Source organism: Ambystoma mexicanum, chromosome 10, assembly GCF_040938575.1.
Source record: "Ambystoma mexicanum isolate Mex_15411 chromosome 10, UKY_AmexF1_1, whole genome shotgun sequence".
In the NCBI taxonomy this organism is placed as follows: domain Eukaryota; kingdom Metazoa; phylum Chordata; class Amphibia; order Caudata; family Ambystomatidae; genus Ambystoma; species Ambystoma mexicanum.
The window spans coordinates 1,514,755,373-1,514,777,759 of record NC_090932.1 but is presented as its reverse complement, the minus strand read 5'-3'; the positions used below and the strand labels follow the sequence as shown (position 1 = coordinate 1,514,777,759).

General features: G+C 48.0%; 1 protein-coding gene across 1 annotated transcript in view; it reads right to left on the bottom strand.

Annotated features, from left to right (window-relative positions):
• DNAH10 (dynein axonemal heavy chain 10) overlaps nucleotides 1-22,387 on the bottom strand; it is a 2,725,177-nt gene that overhangs the window by 1,886,961 nt on the left and 815,829 nt on the right. Inside the window, exon 24 of the mRNA XM_069619694.1 lies at nucleotides 15,277-15,455. Within this exon, the coding sequence (XP_069475795.1) occupies nucleotides 15,277-15,455 (179 nt within the window). The remainder of the gene's footprint in view (nucleotides 1-15,276; nucleotides 15,456-22,387) is intronic.

Here is a 22,387-nt window from a genome sequence, read left to right as displayed (position 1 = left end):
TTTGTGGCGTTAGAGGGGTCGGAGGATCCGTGACTAAGTTTCTGTAATTTTAGGGTCTCCCAATTTGTCTCAATTGAATCGTATCCCACCGTTGACACCATATGTAGGTGTCATGCTGCCGAGTTCCTGGCGTCTATGGAGCCGCTGGCGACGCAGAACTTAGTCCCGTTCGCCGGCAGCTTTCGGCCACGCCCCCTGTTTCCTGGTTTTACTTTCCTTCTGTTCCTATTGGTTGGGCGCTCCGCGGCCCGGTGTTTTAACCAGCCACTTCCGGGTCACGGATGCGTCGCAACGCTTCCGGTTTCGTCCGTTAGCCCTGAGTTGCTTGCTACCTGTTGCTATCCTCCTGGGTTACTCGCTTTTCCCGCCGGTCAGGTCCACGAGCCCTGTCCGGCTCCCCTTCTGTTCTTCCTTCGTCCTTCCGCTGGTCCTATCTGCCTTTCTCTCACTCCCTTGGCTTTGTTTCACTCGCCCGCCTCTTCTGCCCTCCTTCCAACTTGCTTACCCTCCCTCCTTCCCATCTTCACTTACCGTTTTTCCTCCTCTTGTCTGTTCCGCTTGCTCCGTCCTTCTGTTTTCTACTTCCTCTCGCTCTGCTCCGTACCTTCTGTGTGCCAGTTCCCTGCCTTGTCCATTGGACTTGCTCTCGCCTACCTTCTGGATTGTTTGCTGTGACCTTCCGTGTACCAGACTCCGGCCTGTTCCCCTGGACTGCCTTTGCTTACCGTTTTGTTACTTCCACTTCTAGCCTCGTGTACCAGATCCTCGGACCGCTTACTGGACTGCCTGTGTTCTGGGGGGGGGTTCACTCCACGTGTTGCCTCCAGACACTTTCCACCAGCTCTCACCCTTCAAGGATTCCTGGTTCCACACCTCCAAGGCACCCGATGTTAACACAGGGGTTTTTTGTGCCTAAAGGCTTTTTCCCCTCTTGGTCGTTCCCGGGGGAGGGGCCCCCTGGTCTCCCCTCTTGGGGGGCACGGTGGCTTCCTCCCAGGGTCGTCCCTATCTACATAAAAAAAAGGTGTGATCACAAAGAAAGGAAAAGAAGGGTTCTTGGAAGGAAGAAGAAGGTGAGGAGTCGGGGGACGGGGAGATCTCAGAATCTACACTGTCGGACGAAGATATCACCGACCCCGGTGACAGTAGGGAAGGTAAGGTATCACAAGTATGACACTGACACAATAGATACTATTTGTAAAACCTTTATTGAAAATGTTGGTGTCGGAGAAACTCCTATTTTGCCCTATAACTAAGATCGGAGTAGTGTCGATCATCAAGCCATAAACAAAACAGTCCTAGTAGAGTCTGTCAAATCAAAATGGCCTATGCTAACAAAAAATCTAATGCCTATCCTATCTCTTGTACAAAAAGTGTAAAAAGGAGGAATGTATGCAAAGGAAAAATCAGTGGTCAAAAGAATAAAGGTAGACGAACCAGCTCTCGTCCTCACATTAAACCTTACAGAGTAAGGCTGTCCTTGTAGGCAGGATGACACACTCTGGCTCGGTTTCTAACACTCTTAGCAGTTCTAAACCGTGGGTTTAGGCCTGCCTGCCCTGACACGTTAAAGTCTTTTTCTTGACTTTCAAAATTGTATTCCAATGTCAAGTTCACAAAGGTCCCGGTTAGGCAGAAACCTGTGCAGTTCCCTCTGGGACCGCTGCAAAAGATTTAAGACTACAGGTGTTTGGCAGTAAACCCACTTGGTAGCAGTCTGTACCACACAGATTCACTTGGTAGCTGTGGCTGAGCAGTCAGACTTCCCTTAAGAAGAGTTAGGCAGTATACAGAGTATTCACAATAGGTCAAGAGCACACAATAGAACAAGGAAACACCGACCAGGGCTTGGTGTAAAAGAGATATAATTATTTATTTAAAACCACATCTAGAAAAACACACAGGCACTAATAGTAAGCACTTCAAAAACACGGTCACTAAAAGATATACACTCCCTTAAAAGAATATTAGACAAGTCTTAATATAAGATATTATATTAAGCCCCACTTATTTTCAGACAGCGGTGAGCGCTTAAAGTAGATGGTACTCTGATAGTTCGTTTTTAAAAAGGTAGAGAAAAGCAGAGAACAAATTGCAACAGATCCCAACACTTTTACAAGAACATAACAAGAGAGGAAGGCAAAGTAAAATTGTGAATTCAGAGTCAGTAGGCCGGATCTGCTTTAAGAGGATCGAAACGAAATTTGTCCAAGGTCACACGGTTGCAGTGCACAAAAGTCTTGTAATGGTCCAAAAAGGAGTTGGACCACAGAAAGGGGACCAGTTAGAGGGTCAAGGCAGCCAGCCCAGTCCAGAAGGTTAAGGAGTTATTATTACCTTGTAGCAATCTTTAGAAAGGGAGGCCTGGCGGACACGGTACCTTAAAGTGGTGAGAACACTCCAGCGGGGGCAGTTGTTCCTGGCAGCAGATGCAAGTCGGTGCTTCGTCCGGGGGAAGAGAGGATCTCGTCGTGGAGGAAGACAGGAGTCTGTTGCACTGCCAGAGAAGAAACCAGCCGCTGAGTTTCTCAGGTACAAGGAGCGGTCCGTTGATTCGTGGTTCAGTGATGAGTGGCTATTCGGCCGCCGGGGTGCTTGGCAACGGCAGTTCGACCACAAACCGGTCTGGGGTGCGAAGAAAAGAAGGCAAACTGATTGTGCCCACCAGTCAGGGGAAGAAGCCTCTCCAGCCGGGAGATCTTCTCTGTCGTCCGGAAGTGGTGAGTCGGTTCTGCAGGGCTCCACCGGTGGTGTCATCGTGGTAGGTCGGCTCAGCTTCTCCCTCGTCGGATTCTCAGGTCCTGTGGCGACTTCTGAAGTTCCAGTCCCCAAAGCCCTGCTTTTATGCAGCAGACCCCCATTCACTCAGCCTAGCTGTCAAACAAACATGCTAAGTGGTGAGCTGGCCGGCTCACCACTTGGGCCAATCACACAAGAGTGCGACTTGAGTTACCAAGGTAACTCAGTCCAGGGTGCCTAAACCCCCTCCCACATCCCCTGTGGTACCCAGACAGAGTGGCACCACTTTTGGAGGCTTCTGTGGAGAAGCCCGCCAAAAAGTGGAACAAAGGGCTCGACTTGGGTTGGAGTCACAGAAGAGAACACAAACGCCATTTTAGAATCGAGTCCTGGCAAAAAATACCAAACGGAGAATTAATATTAATTAAATAAACCGGCGGTATGTTCGAGGCTATGAGAATTAAATAATTAAAGTTGGTAGCCTCGAACAATGGGAAAATCCCATAGGGAAATATTTGCGGTCAAATATAAAAAGTAGTTTCCACTGCCACCAGCCAAAACTCGATCAGGGTGGACGGAGATGTGCCCCCTCGACTAACAGACCCCGGGGCAATCGAATTGCCCCGACCAGTACGTCCACAATATGATAGTTTGTACTGGTTTCTGTTAATAATTTGGGACTAGTAAAGCCAATGGTGACTTTACATGCCCTGGGAGACAGTAGTCAGTCCCAGGGTATGGAGTCTATGGTGGGGTGTCACTATGACACCCCTGTGTTACTGCACGGAGGGTGCTGTGTAACACACATAGTAAAAACACATGAGACCCTATGGAGTAAAGGACCCCATAGCCCATAAAACACATTACCAGTCAAAGGAATACCATAAATCATGTCCAAGAGTGGGAGAAAAAGAGTCTCACTCTTGGCAAGAGGAAAAAAAACAAACTCTAGAAATCCAGCAAAGCTGCTGGGGGACTCACTAGGTTAGGAAAATCAGCCTAAAGAGAGAATTCTCCCTAACAGTCCCCCCTCTCCCGGGCACAGACCTTACAGCACATGGTTCACGTTGGTCCCCCTCTGTTGGACTCAGACCTCTCACGCCACAGTTCAACACAAACTTGCTGGGGCTCCCTTCCCCAAGCTCAAGCTTATTGTACTTCAGGACTCCCTCAATCGGGCTCGGACTCCTTTCAGATGTCGAAGACTTTCAAAGGTGCGTGGCTCTCTTTACAGACCACTGCAGGACCACTTCCACTCAAAGTTCACATTTACTCTTGCTTAATTCACTTTTGCTGTTTGTTCGTATTAGAACTTCAAAAAATGTACCTTTCACAGAGACTTTCGAATGAGCTACTTCCTTTCACCGGACCACTCCGTTACTTAGTATCGCGATCTCACAGCTGCCTTTTACTTCAAAGTTCATTCACAGGACTGCCTTTTTCACGTCTCATCCACACACGTGCAGCCTTCACTTGTGATATAATGTTGCTACTTCCTTTGCTTTAACACACACCGGTCTCTCAGGTTGCTTGCCAACTCACTAGCCGTGTGCACTTCCTTCTTGTTTTGCTATTTCCAATTCAAAAGTCAAGGTTAGTACCACAGGCTTGGCCTTGCCTCTCTAACTCTGCCGTTCACCCGGGAGGGTTACTGGCGTCCTTGAAACACAATGCAATCTTCACTTGTAGGATCTGGCCTTCTCCACGTGTCTCCTGTGGTCTGTCAGAGGCAACGACCTCCAGTAGAGAACCATTGAGGTTTTCAGCTCACTACTCTCGTCCCTTGCTCTGCTCCAGTAGGTGCGCCTACGTCGTGGAAGTTCTGCTCGTACTCGTGTTTCACCTTGCTCAGAGTGTGTCTTTATGTGTTGGTTTTTATTCATGTGAGGAGAGCTAACTGTTATCGGGTGTATGCACTTAGGATAAAGTGCCTCACTTTGCCTGAATTGATTAACAGGAAATGTCCAGTACGATGTGAGAGAGTTAGTCTGGTTACTCTGCTACCCTCTTCCTTTGCCCAGTGTTTGTGTAAAAAGGAGGGGGTGGAGGGGAGTTGGGACTTCAGAAAATCATTCAAAATAGAATGGGGTAGATGAACAAAAAAGGGAGGAATATCATGTCTCACCATCGGCTGTCTCACCCCCACTGCCTGAAAACCCCTCCCCCAGGTGAGCCAAAGGCGATGGCCGTGCCCTGGCCACCTGAGAGAGAGATCCTTGGGGACTAGCGGGTGAGACACCCTCTGGTTTCACACAGTGGGAAGAGGGTTACCTTGGTCTGAATGCGTGTTACTCTCTCTGATGGTGGGAAGGCTATGTCTTGATCTAGATCCAGACCTGCTTTTAAACTAAGCATTTGGGGGGGGATCAGAAAGGGCTCGTTTAGGTGGATAAAGAAACCTAAACTGTGAATAGAATTGCACATTGTCTTTAGGTGCTGTACAGCCCCTTCTTTCGATCTGGCATGTAGAAGCCAGTCATTGAGGCAGGGAAAGATGTGCACCTGCTTATTGTGCAGATGGACCACCACCGGCCATGACTTTGTGAATATTCTCGGGGCAAATGTGAGGCAGAATGGGAGGGGGCGCTGTTGCGCACTGGTGAGGACCTGATCCTCCGTAGCTCCGTTTGAGCTACCAATATCCTGATCAAATATCCTGGGTTCCTGAGACAAAGCGTGAAACCATAGCAAGGAGGTGATGTGGGAACCGCCCGGCTCTGTCCCAAACGAATCATTGTGGAAATCGGTGGTTGGAGAGCCCTAAAACATCGGGCGAACGGCGGTGAACCCCTGGGCTGGGCACCATTTTGCCAAAACGGCTGGGACACCACAACGAAGAAACAGTGCTGCAGACCCGGACGAGAGTGCCCACTGGATCGCTGGTCTCCCAAGTGAAGATCCGACCCCCCGGAAGGGGCAGTAGGCAGTAGAAACACTTGAGATGCTCCCCGGGTGCTGGACATGTTGACACAGAGGAGGCGCTGACTGGAGTGGCGGCAAACACTGACGACGACAGAGGCCTGCTGGGGCTGTGGTGTGCCCGGGAGGGAATATCGGACTGGATTGGAGGTGGGCTAAGCCGCAAGCTTGCCCATGTGCATATATGAAGGTGGCGGTACCGTGTGGACGCTAGGGGTCGGACATGGCCTGAAGAGACCCGCTGTGAAGACACTGAGCTACATGAGAGCCTAGACAGAGGTGCCTGCCTTACAACGGGCCAACAAAGGGATACTGAACCAAGGGACGGCCCGATCTACGTGGAGAGTGAGGACTGGTGGGCCGGAAACGATTCCAGCGGCGGCGGGATGCAGAGATAAGGGCCATCGGGCCACCGCATTCTAGACTGCCCCGATCTGCCTGCAAGAGTGAATGGGCCCCGTGAATAAGGCAGGTACAGGGATTGCCGGAAGACAACCCTGACAAAAAAAGAGTCAGGGCAAAACTGAAAACAGGCCTGTACAGACCTGCCACACCACCTCCAGAGGCCAGTTCGGGCCCCGGGATACATAATTGAAGTGCCACCGGGGAGACACTGAAACAACAGCAGTGTCATGACAACTGGGATTCTAGCACCAGCATGAAAGGGACCAAGCTAGGGACACGAAGTGCGGGTAAGAGGGGAGTGTGTGGGGACAGGAGACACCCGGCGGTGGAAACCTCACCTGATACTGCTTGACTTGGTGCCCTACTAGGGACGGTTTGACCCCCACGGGGGAGCTATACTGGTAACCCTGACACCCTGACCACAGCGGGTTGGAGGACCAGTGGTAGGCACCCACCCAATAGACACTGGTTCCAGGGAGCCCAAACGGGTGTACCAGGCCCCGGATTATACATCTCTTGCGACCCGGTGAGGGTCTGGCTATCTCTGGCTGCCACAAAACTACACCATGGGCAAGGATAAAACTATAAAGGCCTCCACCCAAAGCAAAATGGAGCAATATGCAATGATTGCTCCTAACACCCCCAGTGCTCCAGTAGTGGGGGGAGGGACCACGTTGGCGGAGGAGACCATCTCACTGAGGGACGTGATGGCTGCCATTGCAGGCTCCCGGACGTGCATGAAAGAGAAAATTGATGGCCTCAGCTCGGAGGTGTCGTTCCTGCGACACGACCTACAGAAAATATCTTCTAGAGTTGGAGAGAGCGGACAACGCATATCCAGCACTGAAGATACTCTGAACTCGTTAGAACGCCAAATGTCAATAGTAGTGCTAAGAGTTATGGAAAACCGCGTTGAGGAAGGAGGGGGTCACTCTCGACGGAACAATATGCGCATTCTGGTTCTCCCCGAAAAGTCAGTAGGGCCCAATGTGGAACTTTTTCTCGAGCAATGGCTGGTCGACCTGCTGGCCCCCAAGACATTTTCAAACTTTTTCTCAATTGAAAGGGTGCAGCGGATGCCTTTGGGACAGCCGACACCAGGAGTGGCTCCCTGCACAGTTATTGCTAAACTACTTAATTACAGAGACTGTGATGCGCTGCTTCAGATGGCACGTGCAATGGGCGCAATCACTTACAACTGATCTAAAGTCATGCTCTTTCCTAACTACCCCAGAGAGGTACAGCGGGCCAGACAATCCTTCGACCCGCTGAAAAGACGACTCCAATCCCTTGGCATAAAATATAGTCTGCTGTTTCCCGCCCAGCTTAAAATATACCATAACGGGTCCACCCAATACTTTACGGACCCCTGAGAGGCCTGGACATGGGTCGAACAACATCTGGAGGGTCGGACAAGACCCTGCCGGTGGCAAGATCAGTGATAAATCCCAGCTGCAAACCCCCAGGGCTGTTAAATCGCTGACCACAGAATAATCAGGACACCGAACCAGCTGCGCCGGAAAGGGAAATACAACAGTTGCAGGACACAGGTTGAAGACGCGGAGGCTGCTGGGCCCGGGAGATGGACGCAATCACCCTACCCCTTGTCTCACAGGTTGACCTCCTGTGGCCACTGAGCCGCTGAGGCCTAAGACTGCCAAAAGGCAGCCCCTCGTCCCCCTCTATTTTCTGTCCTTAGTGTAACTTTTTTTTATTCTTTCCTCTTTTTTATGGTTATCTGAAGGTTGAGGCCGCCAGATATGTTTGGGCGACAAGGACATTGGGTTGGGGCGGAGTATAAGGTGGGGGGAGTTTGGGGATTTTCGATTTTTTTCTCTGTTTAGATTGGGTCACCACATGTGAAAACCCCATCACCTGGGGTTCATATTGGTACATCACACGAATAACCGTTCCTGCCACTGCAGATACAGGGATATATTCACAACCCAAGGGAATTAGACTACCTGTAAACATCCCTAACAGATGACATGGCTGGGGAAAGGTTGAGATCTCTTAAGATTCTTGCATGGAATGTTAACGGCCTAGGCTCTAGAATCAAGAGGGGACTAGTTACACAGCTCTTAAACTGACACTCCCCTGACATGGTCCTCCTCACAGAAACACATTTAGCTGGATCAACATGCACACTTTTCCGCAGAACAAATTACACGCTTGTTGTTCTATGGGTGTCAGGGGGGGGTAATGGTTTTAATACACAAATGCCTCCCCCTCATATTGGTAGGGGTTCAACAAGATCCCAGGGGCAGGTTCGTCTTGTTGACTGGCAAAGTATGGGGCGCATCCATGGGCGTCTTGGCAGGCTATGCCCCTCCACCACTTTCAGCAGATCTGCTTAAAGATATTCAGGCTGCACTTGTAGAACACCAGACTGATCTGTAAATACTTGGGGGCGACTTCAATGACGTTATGAATTTGACTTTGGTCCGAACACACCAACGAGGGAGGAATCCTAATACTCCCACAAAAATAGCAGCTTTCGCCTCGGCTATGGGACTGTGTGACGTTTGGAGGGACTGGCACCCACATGAACAGGGATATTCATTTCACTCCGGAGCCCATGCCTCCCTCTCACAACTAGATTATTTTTTCCTTCTATGGCAGGATGCATATAAGGTGTCGGCCGCATGCTAACTCGGCCATGGAGTTGCGGACCATTCGTCTCTAGTGATCGAAGTGCTTACTAACAAAGTGGCATCAATCTCGACTTGGCAATTGAATGGTTATTATCTGGGGTTCCCTGACTGTGTGGAACGTATAAAAAAAAAATCCACAATATGTGGGCTGCCTCCATGGCCACTAGTCTGGCATCAGGCAAGCCAGAGGTACGAAAACTGCTCTCCTGAACACCCGTGATGACCCGCTCTCAAACCTCGAATCCAACACTCCCTCTGTCCTTATCCTCCTCGATCTGTCCACTGCCGTTGACAAGATCAATCATTCCATCCTCATAAATCGGCTCCATTATACCCTGGGCATCAGGGACCGGGCACTGGATTGGTTGACCTCTTTCCTCTTGAACCGACACTCCCAAGTGCAACTGGAACCTTTTCTTTCCTCTACCTCCCTCTCGACATGCAGCGTCCCACAAGGCTCTATTCTCTCGACGTGGCTTTTGAACATTTACCTTGCCTCTCTTGCTCACTTGATCCCCCACCTTCTCCCCTCATTTTCAGTGTTATGCTTACAACACACAGCTCTCCTTTAAGCTTCCCTCCTCCTCCTCTCCTTCCTCTCTCATCCCTGACTGTCTGACTGCCATTCAGGCATGGTGTGCTGCTAATGATTTTTGCCTTCACGCCAGTAAGAGATCCTTCTCATTGGGACTCCTCCGCCAGCCTTTCCTCCTACACTCTGGCTGTCCTCCTTGGGCACCCACCCCTCACCCTTGTATGAGGCTAAAAACATGGGTGTCATTTTTGACTCCTCTCTCTCCTTTTCACCTCATATCGCTGACCTTGCCAAGAAGGTTCACTATCAGCTTCACCTCCTCAGAGGCATTTTCCCTTTCCTCACCACCCCCAGAAACTCAATGTCTCCAGAGCTCTGGTTTTCTCTAGGCTAGATTACTGCAACAGCCTCTTTGTTAATCTACCTCTCTCCTCTGTCCACCCTCTTCAACTAATCCAGAATAGGACTGCAAGACTTATCCTTGGCCTCAAGCCCAGGGACCGCATCTCTCCAGCCCTTAACCTCAAAGGACGAGCTATCTCATCCTTGACATTACGTTCGCAGTGCAAAGGACGAGATAGCAAAACTGAAATCCAACCCCCGGGCTATGTGAGGAGGATTTTCCTACTCATGGCCCGGGGGTTGGATTTCCTTCAGTTACACATCAGCACGCGTAATGCGTGCTGACGTGAAACTGAAAGTAATTCACTGCAGCAGCCATTTCGGCTGCTGCTGTGAAAATAAACGGTGAGTTTCCACCTTTGTCTCCCTCGATCTGCGGCACTATTGTGCCGTTCAGATAGAGGGAGGTGTTGTTGGAAAGGGGAGACGCTCCCATTTCCTACAACACCTTTTTTTTAAAGCATTGCTGGGTGGGGATCGGCCACAGAGCGCTCGATCTGCGCCCATCAATGCCACTAGACACCAGGGATCGGTATGTGAAGTCTGGGGGTGGGGTTGGGGGACACTAGACCACCTGGATTATTCTATATTGTAAGGAGTGTGGCTCTCTCCCCCCCAACTAAGTGGAAGGGGGAACCTTATGTAGCCCACCCTGGGGGAAGATTTCTGCCCCTATCTGCCCGCAGGGAGGGCTACATGAGATGCCCCACATTCATTTAGGGTGGGGGGAGAGGGCCACCAGAAATCTTGGTGCAGCCCTCCGCCTGCCCCCAAGCATGGGGCTGCACGTATTGGCCCCCCTGAGATGGTTGCCCATCTGCCCCTAGGGGGAAGGTAAATAAATAATAACCTTTAAAAAAATAAGATTTGGGTGTGGTGGGTGCGAGGGGGGGGCCTAGACCACCGGGATTATTCTATATTGAAAGGGGGGGTGGCTCTCTCCCCCCACCCCAAATTGATGGGGGGCTTTCATGTAGCGCTCCCTGGGGGCAGATTGCTAGTGCAATCTTGCAATCTGCCCCTACGAAGGGGCAAATGTGTTTTTACTGGGGGGTGAAGGTCGATAGACCACCAGGGGTGGTTTGAAAGGGGGGCCGTGATCGGAGAGTAGTAGTTATGATTTGTTTTTGCTGGGGTGACCATAGGTAACAAATGTTTTTTGTTTCGTTTATAGCTTTTTCAACGCGAGCAGCTGCAATGTGTGTTTTTATTATTCTACGGTTAAGGCCCATTGTCAGTGGGGTTGGTGGTGTGGGCGGGAGTGGGCTGTCTGGGGAGATATTTTGGTGGGCTGGGACAGAACTGCAGGGTCACACAACAAATTGCCACCCATGCCAGCATAACATTGGTGTTTCCCTGGGAGTGGTTGTCTCCCATGTGGGTTGACCGTCTGCAAGCCAAGGCTGCTCCTCAGGCTGTGCAGCGTTACAGATGTCACCTCCAGGGTAGAATAGGGATCCTGCTGGGGATCCCTGGAATTGCCGCTGGAATTGGAGAGACAAGGCACCAAAGGCCGGAGGCATCCCCTCCGACCATCATGGAGTTCTGGCTGGCCTGCGTTACAGCTTTTCCCTCTGGGAAAGGAAAGGGACCCTGGCCGGGCACCCTGAAACTGTTACTGCACTTGGGGATGGTCAACCCACATGGGAGACAGCCGCCCAAGTCCCCCCCCACCTATCCTGGAGATCTGGCAGCCGTGCGGTACAGCTTCTCCCTCCGGGAAAAGATCGGGAATCTGCCAGGGCTCCCTGGAACTACTGCTGTGATTGGAGATGGTAGACCGACATGGGAGATGGATTCCCAAAGCTAGGGACATCACCTCCAACCGTCCTGGAGTTCTGGCTGGGCTGCGTTACAGCTTTTCCCTTCGGAGAGGTATTGGTACACTGCCGGGATTCCCTGGTGGGAAAAAGCTGTAACACAGGCCAGCAAGAACTCCAGGGCGGTTGGAGGTGATGTCCCCGGCCTTGAACATCCATTTACCATGTGGTTTGACTGTCCCCAAGCCCAGCAGTGGGTCCAGGGAGCCCCACAGGGTCCCCGACCTTTCCCGGAGGGGGAAGCTGTAACGCAGGCCAGCCCGATCTCCGGGATTGTCGGGGGTGACGTCCCTTGGGCAGCTGTCTCCCATGTGGGTTGAACGTTCCCAAGCCCAGCGTTGTTTCCAGGGAGGCCCAGGACATTCCCCGTCCCTTCCCAGAGGGAGAAGCTGTAACGCAGGCCAGCCAGACCTCCAGGATGGTCAGGGGCAGGGTCGGATTGGCCCCTCTACCATTCGGGCCATTGCTGCGCCAAAATCGTACCTGGGGATTGGGGGATGGGTTTTGGCCATGCCTGGGCCAGTTTGGAAGAAAAAAAAATTGATAAAAATACATATATATTTTTTCTATTTTATTATTATTTTTTTTTCAAAAAGCCTTTCATCCTTTTTATGTCGATAAAGGAGTACCAAGACAGGTTGCGTGATATTGTATGCATATTTGTTCTATAAAAAAGAGCTTAAGCGTAAGTGCTATACAATAACATTATCATTTGGCCTTGGACGTCTGCTTGGATTCACAGTAATTTGGTGTACTTAGGAACAATGCTATTTGATGCCACTTCCAGTTTTGTCAAGGGGCGAAAGGTTGTGTTTCCTCGCTTACCGGGATGTCACTTTGGGGTGGGGTGAAATAACATCACTTCCGATTATGTCATCAGAGGTCAAGGGTCGTGAGAAGATGTGTGGGCCACTTTTTTGAGGCGAGGGTTGGGTTACTTTTTTTTGGGTGACCAGGCCTATTTCTTGGCCCAGTCCGACCCTGGTCAGGGATGATGTCTCTGGCATTGGACTTCCGTTTACCATGTGGGTGTACCATCCCCAAGCATAGCGGCAGCACCACGGAGCCCCGGCAGGGTCCCCTTCTCTCCCCCCAAGGTCAATTATGTAACGCATCCCAGACAGACCTCCAGTATGGTCGGGGATGATGTCCTTGGGCATGCATCTCCCATGTGGGTCGACAATCCCCAAGCCCAACAGCGGTTCCAGGGAGCCTCAGAAGGGTCCCCAACCTTTCCCAGAGGGAGAAGCTGTAACACAGTCCAGCCAGAGCTCCAGGCTAGGCTTGGGGATGGTCGACCCACATGGGTGATGGGTGCCCAATGCCTGGGACGTCACCACGACCATCCTTGAGGTCTGGCTGGGTTGCGTTACACCTTCTTCCTCTGGGAAAGGGCAGGAAGCCCACCAAGGCTCACCCAAGGCCAGGGACATCACCCCCAACTATGCTGAAGCTCTGGCTAGGCAGCATTACATAATTTCCCTAGCGGAAAGGTCGGGGACCCTACTGGGGCTCCCTGGGACTGCTGCTGGGCTTGGGGATGGTCAAACCACATGGGAGACAGCCGCCCAAGGCCATGGACATTACCCTCGACTATCCTGGAGCTTTAGCTGGCCTGCGTTGCAGCTTCTCCCTCCGGGAAAGGTTGGGGACCCTGCCGGTGCTCCCTGGGACTGCAGTAGAACTTATGGACGGTCGACACATTTTCTTTTCCACCCAGGTAGGTGCACCCACACGTGAGGTATCATTTTCGTTGGGATACCTGTGGGAACGCGGGAAGGTAGGACATGCATGTTGACAACGTGTTTCGGTGGGTGGGCAGTGTTTTTTTTTAAACATTCCTACTTTGCCAGCGATTGTGGGTAATAAATTCTGGGGTGATTTGCGCAAGTCAGACCTCTGTGAATTCTAACCGGTGTCTTCTTTTTGGAAATGCATGGGGTTCACTGTTTTCCTTGGTGGCTGCGAAACCCCAAGAGCAAAGTTCCTCTAAATCTGCTTTGCCGAAAGACTTGGGGTTACCAGTGGTTTAGCCTTTTCCCTTTGTGCCCAAGTAGGTGCACCCACACATGCGAGGTACCATTTTCGTTGGGACACCTGTGGGAAGGCGTGAAGGTAGGACATTTTTTGTGTTTCCGTGGTTTTCATAACATTTCAACACATTTTTTGCTGCACTTTGTCACACAACCCTTTCATTTCCCAAATTTGACCTACATTTAGTCGCTGCTTTAGGCACTATACACTTTGTAACCTGCACAAGTCACCTACCCTTCAAAAGGTCTGCTTGTGCTCTTTCAAAAAATGTATGTGTGCCCTTCCTCACCACATTTGTTTTCTTTACTTACACATGCTAAGTATGTCTGTTTAGGCTGTAAGCATAAAAAACCTGTGTACCATGGCTCAGTTTTTGGCTTGTGGTATTGCTTATTTTGTGAAACATTATGAAAAATGTGTGATTTCCTAACTGGAAGAGTCGGGGGAATGTAGCAGAGCATTGCTTTTCTCAAAATTCACAGAAGTCATTGCCTTACCAGTTACCAGGCCAACCATGTCCACCACATACCTTTTTTTCTGTCATTTTCCCAATTTTTCCCCAAACTATGGAATTTTTCCCTAAATAGTCGTTGCCTGACCTGCACAAATCACCCCTTACTAAACTTGGAATTTTGTCTACTTTTCAAAAATGTATGCCTCCCATTCAGCTTTCCTACCCTTCTCTTCCATTCCGTACACACATTTCCTATTGGAAAAAAAGGCCAAAATCGCCTACCTCTCACAAAACGGCTGGTAACCATATAAAAATATGTTTTTTTTGGTTTCCACTCAACCTGTTCTTGAAAGCCTAGAAAATGGCGAATTTGTTTGTAACTTTTACAAGGAAAAAACCACATGCGCCTTTGTACATCATTTTATTGCCATTTTCTGAAAAAAAACAATGTTTTCTCCCTTTTTGGTTATTTTCTCTCACTCACCTACAGCAAACTAGGATTCCTTGGTGGCATTATGACCGCCTACCTGTGGGAAAAAAAGGGCCACATTTGGCCGAGATATCTCATGTAACAAATAAGTTACAAGGGATTGAATGGCGACATACCGAAATCACCAAAAAAGACCTTGGCACTGTGGGGGAAAACCCATGGCAGTTAAGGGGTTAAATCTCTCCACTGGCTCCCGGTGGTTGCAAGGATCAAATCCAAGGCCCTCTGAATCATCCACAAGGCTTTTTGGGGCCTGGGACCTTGCTACATTCAACTCTCTCGCACTAAATCCCTCACTGCTGGAGTCTTTCGGTCCTCCATGTTGTGCATTTATTATTATTGACAATAATTGCGTCCCACTACCCTTGAGTAGTACATGAAAATGCACAAAGAATTCTGCTACTAACCTACACGAAATGTGTAGTTACTTGTGTAATTGATTTCTGCTTTGTTTCTTAACCACTCCGTGTAGGCCTTTTTGTTCACTGGCCTCTTTTAGATCTTCGTCTAGTCATTAATTAAAATAACCTCCTATGGATTCATGATCCCTTTCTCTATGATCTTTTTTGGCTAGTATTTGGTAAACCTAGCCTATGCTGCATTTCGTACGTACCTACAGTGTGTCTACGAATAGGGGTAGCCCTTGACTCTCCCTCCTTCCTTTGCTAATTTATCCACCCTCTAGAGTCAGGCCCCCCTTCAACAAAAAAGAGGGCCCCCCCTTCCCCCACTTTATCTCCTGGGGGCAAGAGGGTGTAATGGTTTTACAATTTCTAATTCTTAGATTCATTCCTCAGAATTTCAGTAAGGAAAATAAAACTTACTTTTTGTGCTTTGTAAATCTCATAAATGTCCTTTAAACCTTTCATGTCCTTCTGCAGGTGTAGAAGGACCGGATACATCGTTATTGGGAGATCAAAGAGTTTTTCTGCATTTGCCAATTCTTTCCGTCTTCTGTCATGTTTTACCAATTCTTTTTCGAACACGGTTAGCAATCCCAAACCTGCAAGTAGATAAACAGTGAAAATATGCCTCAAAATCTTCTTCTGTAGTGATGTCCAAAGATCACATTAAGCATGCATGACTGCTCACTTGGGCAACAAGTACCTTTTCAGAAAAAGCCTTTACAATATTCTTGTATGATTAGGTACTGATAGATACATCGTTGGAGTTTTATTATATCACAAAGTTTGACAGCACGCTAAAATGTACAATATCAGATTAATTAGGAAAAATGTAAAAATATGACAAAAAAATAATTCGACAGTATACATGTCAAAATAATTGAACAAATAATCATATTCCTTGCCAGGGCGAAAACCTTGGAAACAGTTTAACAGTGTGTTTACTGAAAATTTTTTAAAATTCCATTGATTGAAATCATTTCATTGAAGGGGACATACAGTTTTCACAAAAACAAAATATGTTGTTCCTAAATATTAATGTTTTATTTACCTGCCTTTTTTCAAGTATACCTAGTTTTCAACATTTGTAAGCATTTGTATTCATATGGTTATCCTTCACTTTGGGATTTGCTTTCGGGCAAGTGAAAGGTTGTGTTCTCTTTTATTCTACATCAGTACATTTACTTACATAGATATGCTGCTGCCTCAATAGTAGCAGTAGCAGTACCAGAAGCAGTGGAGCTAATATTGGTGGTAATAATAGTTCTACTACCAACAGTAGTACTATGTTTGCCAACAGCAATAGTCACACCACTACCACTAATATAATATTGCTGCCACTTCCAGATGTAGTACTTTTATTAAGAATAGTAGTACTACCAGTATTAGCAGAATCACTATTACCAATAGTGGTAGTAACAGCAGCAGTAGTAGTAGCTCTAATATTTCTACCAGTACGTCTGTTACAACTACTACCAACAGTATTAGCATTACTACTATTAGAAATAACATTACTGACCATACTAGTAGCACTACTATGATTAGCAGTAGTACTGGTATATTAGCAGTAGTACTGCTATACTACCAATAGTACTGGTAGTAGGACTGTTGTAAGTGGTAGTAGTACAATTAACAAATTTGTGGGAAGTAGCAGTACTACCACTACTGCGGATAGTACTACTTCTACATGTGTTACTGTCAGTAAGGCTACTACTACTACAAATACTATTACTACTAACAGTAGTAGTATTTTTGGCAGCAGTAGTAGTAGTAGTGTCAGAAGTATTAGGACTACTAACAAAATGATAAACACTACTACTAGAGCTATGCTATAACTATGTCTACTGGAAATAATAGTAGCGGTCGCAGTAATACTGCTGCTGGTAGTATTACTACAACAATGTTTGATACAATCTGAATAAACACTGCTGATATTTAACAGAAAAATAAATGATCAAGGAACACAGTCGGAGAAATAAACAGCAAAACAATCATACACTGGTAATAATACTATTGATACTAAAAGTACTACTACTGGAAGTAGCAGAAATAGTATTGCTACTGACAGTGCAGCTACTGCTAGTAATAGTGATACTGCTGATACTATTAATAGTAGTACCTACTGCTATTGGTTCAGTAGGTAGGGAAACTTGTTGGTGAAAAGAAAATGCAGCTTTTTAATTTGCCCCTTTGCTCATATGGTGGGTCTGGAGGCTGCACTTCCTCTCCTCCACTGATGTCACTTCCTCTGTAAGGTGCTCAAAGCAGCATTCGACATACATGATACTCCTAACATGAAACATCCTTATAGAAAAGTTTAACATTAAAAACATGGGACATTTTTCCCATTGGACTATAGACAGAAGATAACATATTAATAGTGAGGAACAAAAACATATATACTTTTAAAAACTGCAGGGACCATTGAAGATATAAAAAGAAGCATATTTAGGTGGTGTTAAAAAACACAGAAAAAATACTGTACTTTCCTGAAAAATTCATCTAATCTCGCGCAATTGTACAGAATTCCATAGGTCTCCTTTGACTGTAACTCAATCGACAGCAACTCTTGTTTTGTGCAATTAAGCCATGAATTGGAGTTTCATACTATAAATCACACTGTAGCTTTAATACATCTACTGCTTTGGGTTCTCCTCTGGATTCTCCGCTCTAACCCCATGTGCCTTTTTCACAGTCATTCCATCTTGCTTTATTCATTTATCAGGTCATGACAGACAGAAATGGGAACAGATTTTGCTCATGAAAAAGCTTTTTGATATGTACATCCCAGGCAGTTCGCTCAGTTACATGAAAGGTAAATTAATCCCCACGTGGTTGATTGGAACACATTTCAGATAGACAGTCTCTTTAAGGGCCTGTCTTGGTTAAATGACTGTAAAAAGAGAAAAGCATTTCCATACCAGTTGCTATTGACAGCCACAGTTTAACCAGAGGCTGTCACAATTCAAAGAAAAATCATGACCGGGTCAGAAATGACCCTGTCATGATTAAGGATGCAGGAATTGTGAATTCGGGATGTGCTTTTAAAGGCCATGGAAAGCCCCCTTATTTACGCAAAGGGGGGAAAAAGGGCATTTAAATGAGTGATGCACTCATTCAGATGCCTTTGTGAATTGGGCTTCTGTTTTTTCTTATTTGAAAATCTGCCCTTTAGGATCTCGGCACATAAGTAAGTTGTACTCAGCATAATACACATCTAGTTTATAGTCCCCTGTCTTCCATAGTTGCGACACAGTCTGCCTATGGGGAAAGGATGGGAGTGTTTTTTGCAGCACCAAATAAAATAGTCCTCTTTCATTTTTTACACAAAGCCATGCATATGCGTAGCATGGCCCTGCTCATGCCACACTCTAGGCTTCACCCTTCAGTTCTTTACATCTTCTTGGTCAGATCTGGACGCGTGTGGCACTGTGCAGAAATGACTGCTTTTTCTTCGTCCTTTGCTTTACACATTTTTTTACTCCACGGTATCTTAGGTTACTTCTATCCATCTGTTCAGGGGTTGAAGTGTCTCTTTTCTCTTGTTGGTAATGGAAGTGTCACTTCTCAGTCTCTGACCAACACATACCTGGCCTTGAATGCCTGGGCCCGGACCACTGCTGGAATTCGTGCTCTTACTGCAACGCAGTCTCGGTACATACTCTCAGTCACTGACTATTACAGTATGAGGAAGTCTACATTCGATAGGCTTCTCAACACTTCCAGGACTACATTGAAGAAAAAAAGAAAAGGTTGTTAAGCAACTTCCTTTTCAGGGCACCCTGGCCCAGGGACCTCTTCCCAGGGGTTGCCGCTCCCAGAAGGTATCGTAGTAGTCATAGCGACACCGGGGCTGTCAACGAGGTATCCTTCAAAAGCACTAATCTGGACACTGGGGATGACTCTGAGGCTTTCCACTTAGGGGGTAAAAGTACCAGGGCAACTCTGAGTTTCCCCGCTCAGCGGTTGAGCCACGCCCCAGCAACTCTGAGGTTCCCCTTTTAGGGGCCATCAAAACCTATAGGCATTCCAAGAATCCCAGTCGAGGGGTGTGGCACGATGGAGTAAGGAGGCTGACAAACTGGTATAATTTTGGCTTTAGACTTTTATTCAAATAAAGAAAAAATAACCTGCATGTCCCTATTTCTAGAGTGGTATTCCCTACCTCAACACAGAATAACTCAGGTGCTTGTCAGGATGTAAGTCGAAAACCAATATACCGTCTTCTGTCCAAAAAAACTACTCTATCTCTAGCACTAAGAAATAAACCAAAAATGGTTCAATGAACATCTAATCAAAGCCACCAGGAGAATGGCTGCCTTCTCCTGGTGAATCAATCGAGTCTAAGGCTGACTTAACAGCAGTCTCTTGCAAAAGGGTCCGATTTACCAAATACTCTGACCAGGAGAATGACCCCCCTTCTCCAGGTCTATCTGGAAGAGTTTTGAAGACTTTTTCTGGTCTGGATAGTCCTTTATACAGTTATTTAGAAGTCTCTTTACTTCCTCCTAAGGATTTGCAAACAACAGAGCTAAGGCTTTATCAACTCTTCTTCTTAGTGGAGGCTCTTTGGCAGGACTATGTATATCTTGTCTTTTGGGGAGATTGCTCCCAGACAGTTCTTGGGCCTTTTGGCATCTTTCACAAGAGTTGGCGTTCCCACTGTGATGAGGGAGTTCACTCCTGAGGCACTCTTGAGATTTATGTTTTTTAGTATCACCAATATGATGAGGGAGTGCACTTGAGACCCACTCCTTACTTTGGAGACTACTCCTGAAATTCAGGAGACTAACCGTTTAACTTCTGTGAATCTCGTTTCCTTGAATATCACTCCAGAGGGATACTTGACTCTTGATTCTATGGGTATCATTAATGTGATGCAGGACATCAACTGCATGTTCAGCAGCTGTCCTCTATGTAAGGACAAGGACAAAGACAGGGTGAGCATCTACATTACCTGCTTATATTATAGCTGTCCCTCGTAAGCGCTGTTGTGCCACCTATCTAACAGTGGATAGAATAAGAAATTAGTAGATGGTAAAGCACTATCTTTGCCTGACCTTTACTAATGGAGGCACGCCATGCGCAGTGAACGTGCTACCAACGTGTAAGGATAAGTGACTTAACATCAAGGGCTGATGCGTCTGCATTAAGAAAGAGCGGCCCGGACATAGAAGTTGCGTAGTCCACAGCAGCATACCAATGTCAACGGATTGCTGAGTATGCTATAAGTGAAGATGAGCAGTACGTAGCAGTAACTTCGAGAACATCAGGCTACCGAGTAATATGATATGATAGTTTATTTGTATCATGCTCGTACACAAGTGTTTCAGAGCGCGACAAGGCAAGGGAGGGGAACAGGGGGGAACAAAAACAACGATCTTACTAGGCCCAGTGACATTGAGAACCTGCAAGTGCATGGGAAAGGGAAAGGGGGAAAAGTGCATGGAAGGGGGAAAGTGGAAAGTGCGGAGCAGAGGGGAACAGATAAATAATAAGAAATAAAAATAAATAGATAATAGAAGCAATAACCAATGGTAGTGCAGCCAGCAGGTGGCACGTGATGTGTTTAAGGCAGCAGACTGGGTAAATCTGATAAGTGCTGAAAAAGAAGAAATAAAATGGGGTGATGGTAAGGGACTGTATGGTTACAGATACTGTCCCCGGTGGAAGGGGTGGCCAGGAGGCAGTGCAGGAGGGTAGCAGAGTGAGCAGGTACCTGGGGACAGAGGGTGGCCAGGTGCACAGTGCCAAGAGAGAGCAGATCAGCAGGGGAGAGGGGGAGCGAAAGCAGAAGCAAAGAGGAAGGTCTTGAGGTGCTTCCGGAACCGGAGATGGTTCTCCTCAAGTTTTAGAGTGGCAGGGAGGCTGTTCCAGAGGGAGGCCCCGGCCGAAGACAGATCTACCGCGAGATCGTTTCTTTGAAAAACGACTGACCCTGAGGAACTTAGAGGGATTGGAGCGCAGAGCTCGGGGGGGGGGGTATTTGTGGAGGGATAGCTGAAGGTATTTTGGACCCAGGTCCCAGAAAGCCTTGTGGACAATGCAGATGGTTTTGAATTGAATCCTTGCATCCACTGGGAGCCAATGGTGAGATTTCAGAGCTGGAGAGATACAATCCCAGTGCTTGAGGCCAAAGAAAAGTCTTGCAGTCCTGTTCTGGATTAGTTGCAGGGCGCGGAGAGTAGAGGCAGGTAGATTTAGAAAGAGGCTGTTACAATAGTCTGACCTAGAGAGAACCAGAGCTTGGGAGACAGTGAGCTTCTGGGCGAAGGAGAGGAAAGACAGAGTACCTCTGAGGAGGTGCAGTAGGAAGTTTGACTTTTTAGAGACCGCCGAGATGTGGGCTGAGAAGGAAAGTGTGGAGTCAAAGATGACCCAGAGGTTCTTAGCCTTGCAGGTGGGGGTAGGAGGAGGGCCAAGGGAGGCCGGCCAGAGAGTGAGGGGAAAGCAAGGTGAAGGTATGCCGATGAGGAGGATCTACGTCTTGCTGGCATTCAGACAAAGATCATTGGCGGCACACCAATCTTGAGTGGCAGTTAGGCAATCAGAGATGAGAGAGTGAGAAGAGGTGGCCGAGGGCAGCCTGAAAATGAGTTGAGTGTCAGCAGCGTAGCACTGGAAATTTGAGCAAAAAATGGCAATGCAGTGGGCGAGAGTTGCCAGGTATTGATTGAAAAGCCAGGGCGAGAGGTTAGACCCCTGGGGTTTGCCCAGAAAGGGAGTAATGGAAATTGGGTGATAGTTAGCCAGACAAGAAGGATCAGCTGTGGGTTTTTTGAGAAGAGGATGCACAAGGGAGTGCTTCAGAGGGGAGGGGAAGGATCCAGAGGCAAAGGAGAGGTCGCAAAAATCAGCAAGGGCCGGAGCGAGAGTGTCAATGTGGTCCTTGATGCTGTGAGAGGAGCAGGGCTGAACCTGTTTTGGCGAGACTTTCATAGATCGGACTTGTCTAGCGACCTCACCAGGGGAGAAAAGAGGAAAGGACGAGAAGGAGGGTGGGGTGTGGATGAAGGCGGGCCAGTAAGCACAGCCTGAGAGGGAATAGGAGAGGAAGGGAGGAGAGGGTGGACAGGATGTCCTGGGTTTTTTAGATAACGTGAGAGGCAAGGGCATTGCAGAGAGCCTGGGAGGCAAGAGGAGGGGTAGAGACTGCAGCACGGTTGGCCAGCTCCTTGCATATTTTAAAGAGTTCAACTGAGTTGTTAGATGCCGCAGAGACACAGGCTTGAATGTGGAATCTCTTCTTTGGGCGGACAGAGAGTCGGTATTGCCTTTGGAGCAAGTGACAGGCCAGTTTGTCAGAGGGTGAACAAGAAGCACTCCATTTCCTCTCAGCCACCCCACACTTACGATTGTAGCTAGGTCGGAGTCATACCAGGAATTGTACTTGGCTTTGGGCTTCAAGCGGATCCTCATGACAGGGGCAAGAGCATCAGGAGTATCAGAAATAGAAGAGTAGAGAAGGGACAGGGCTGTCTCGGGGTGTGAGTCAGCAAGAGGAGGAGGGGCGGGGAGAGAAGGTAGCAGC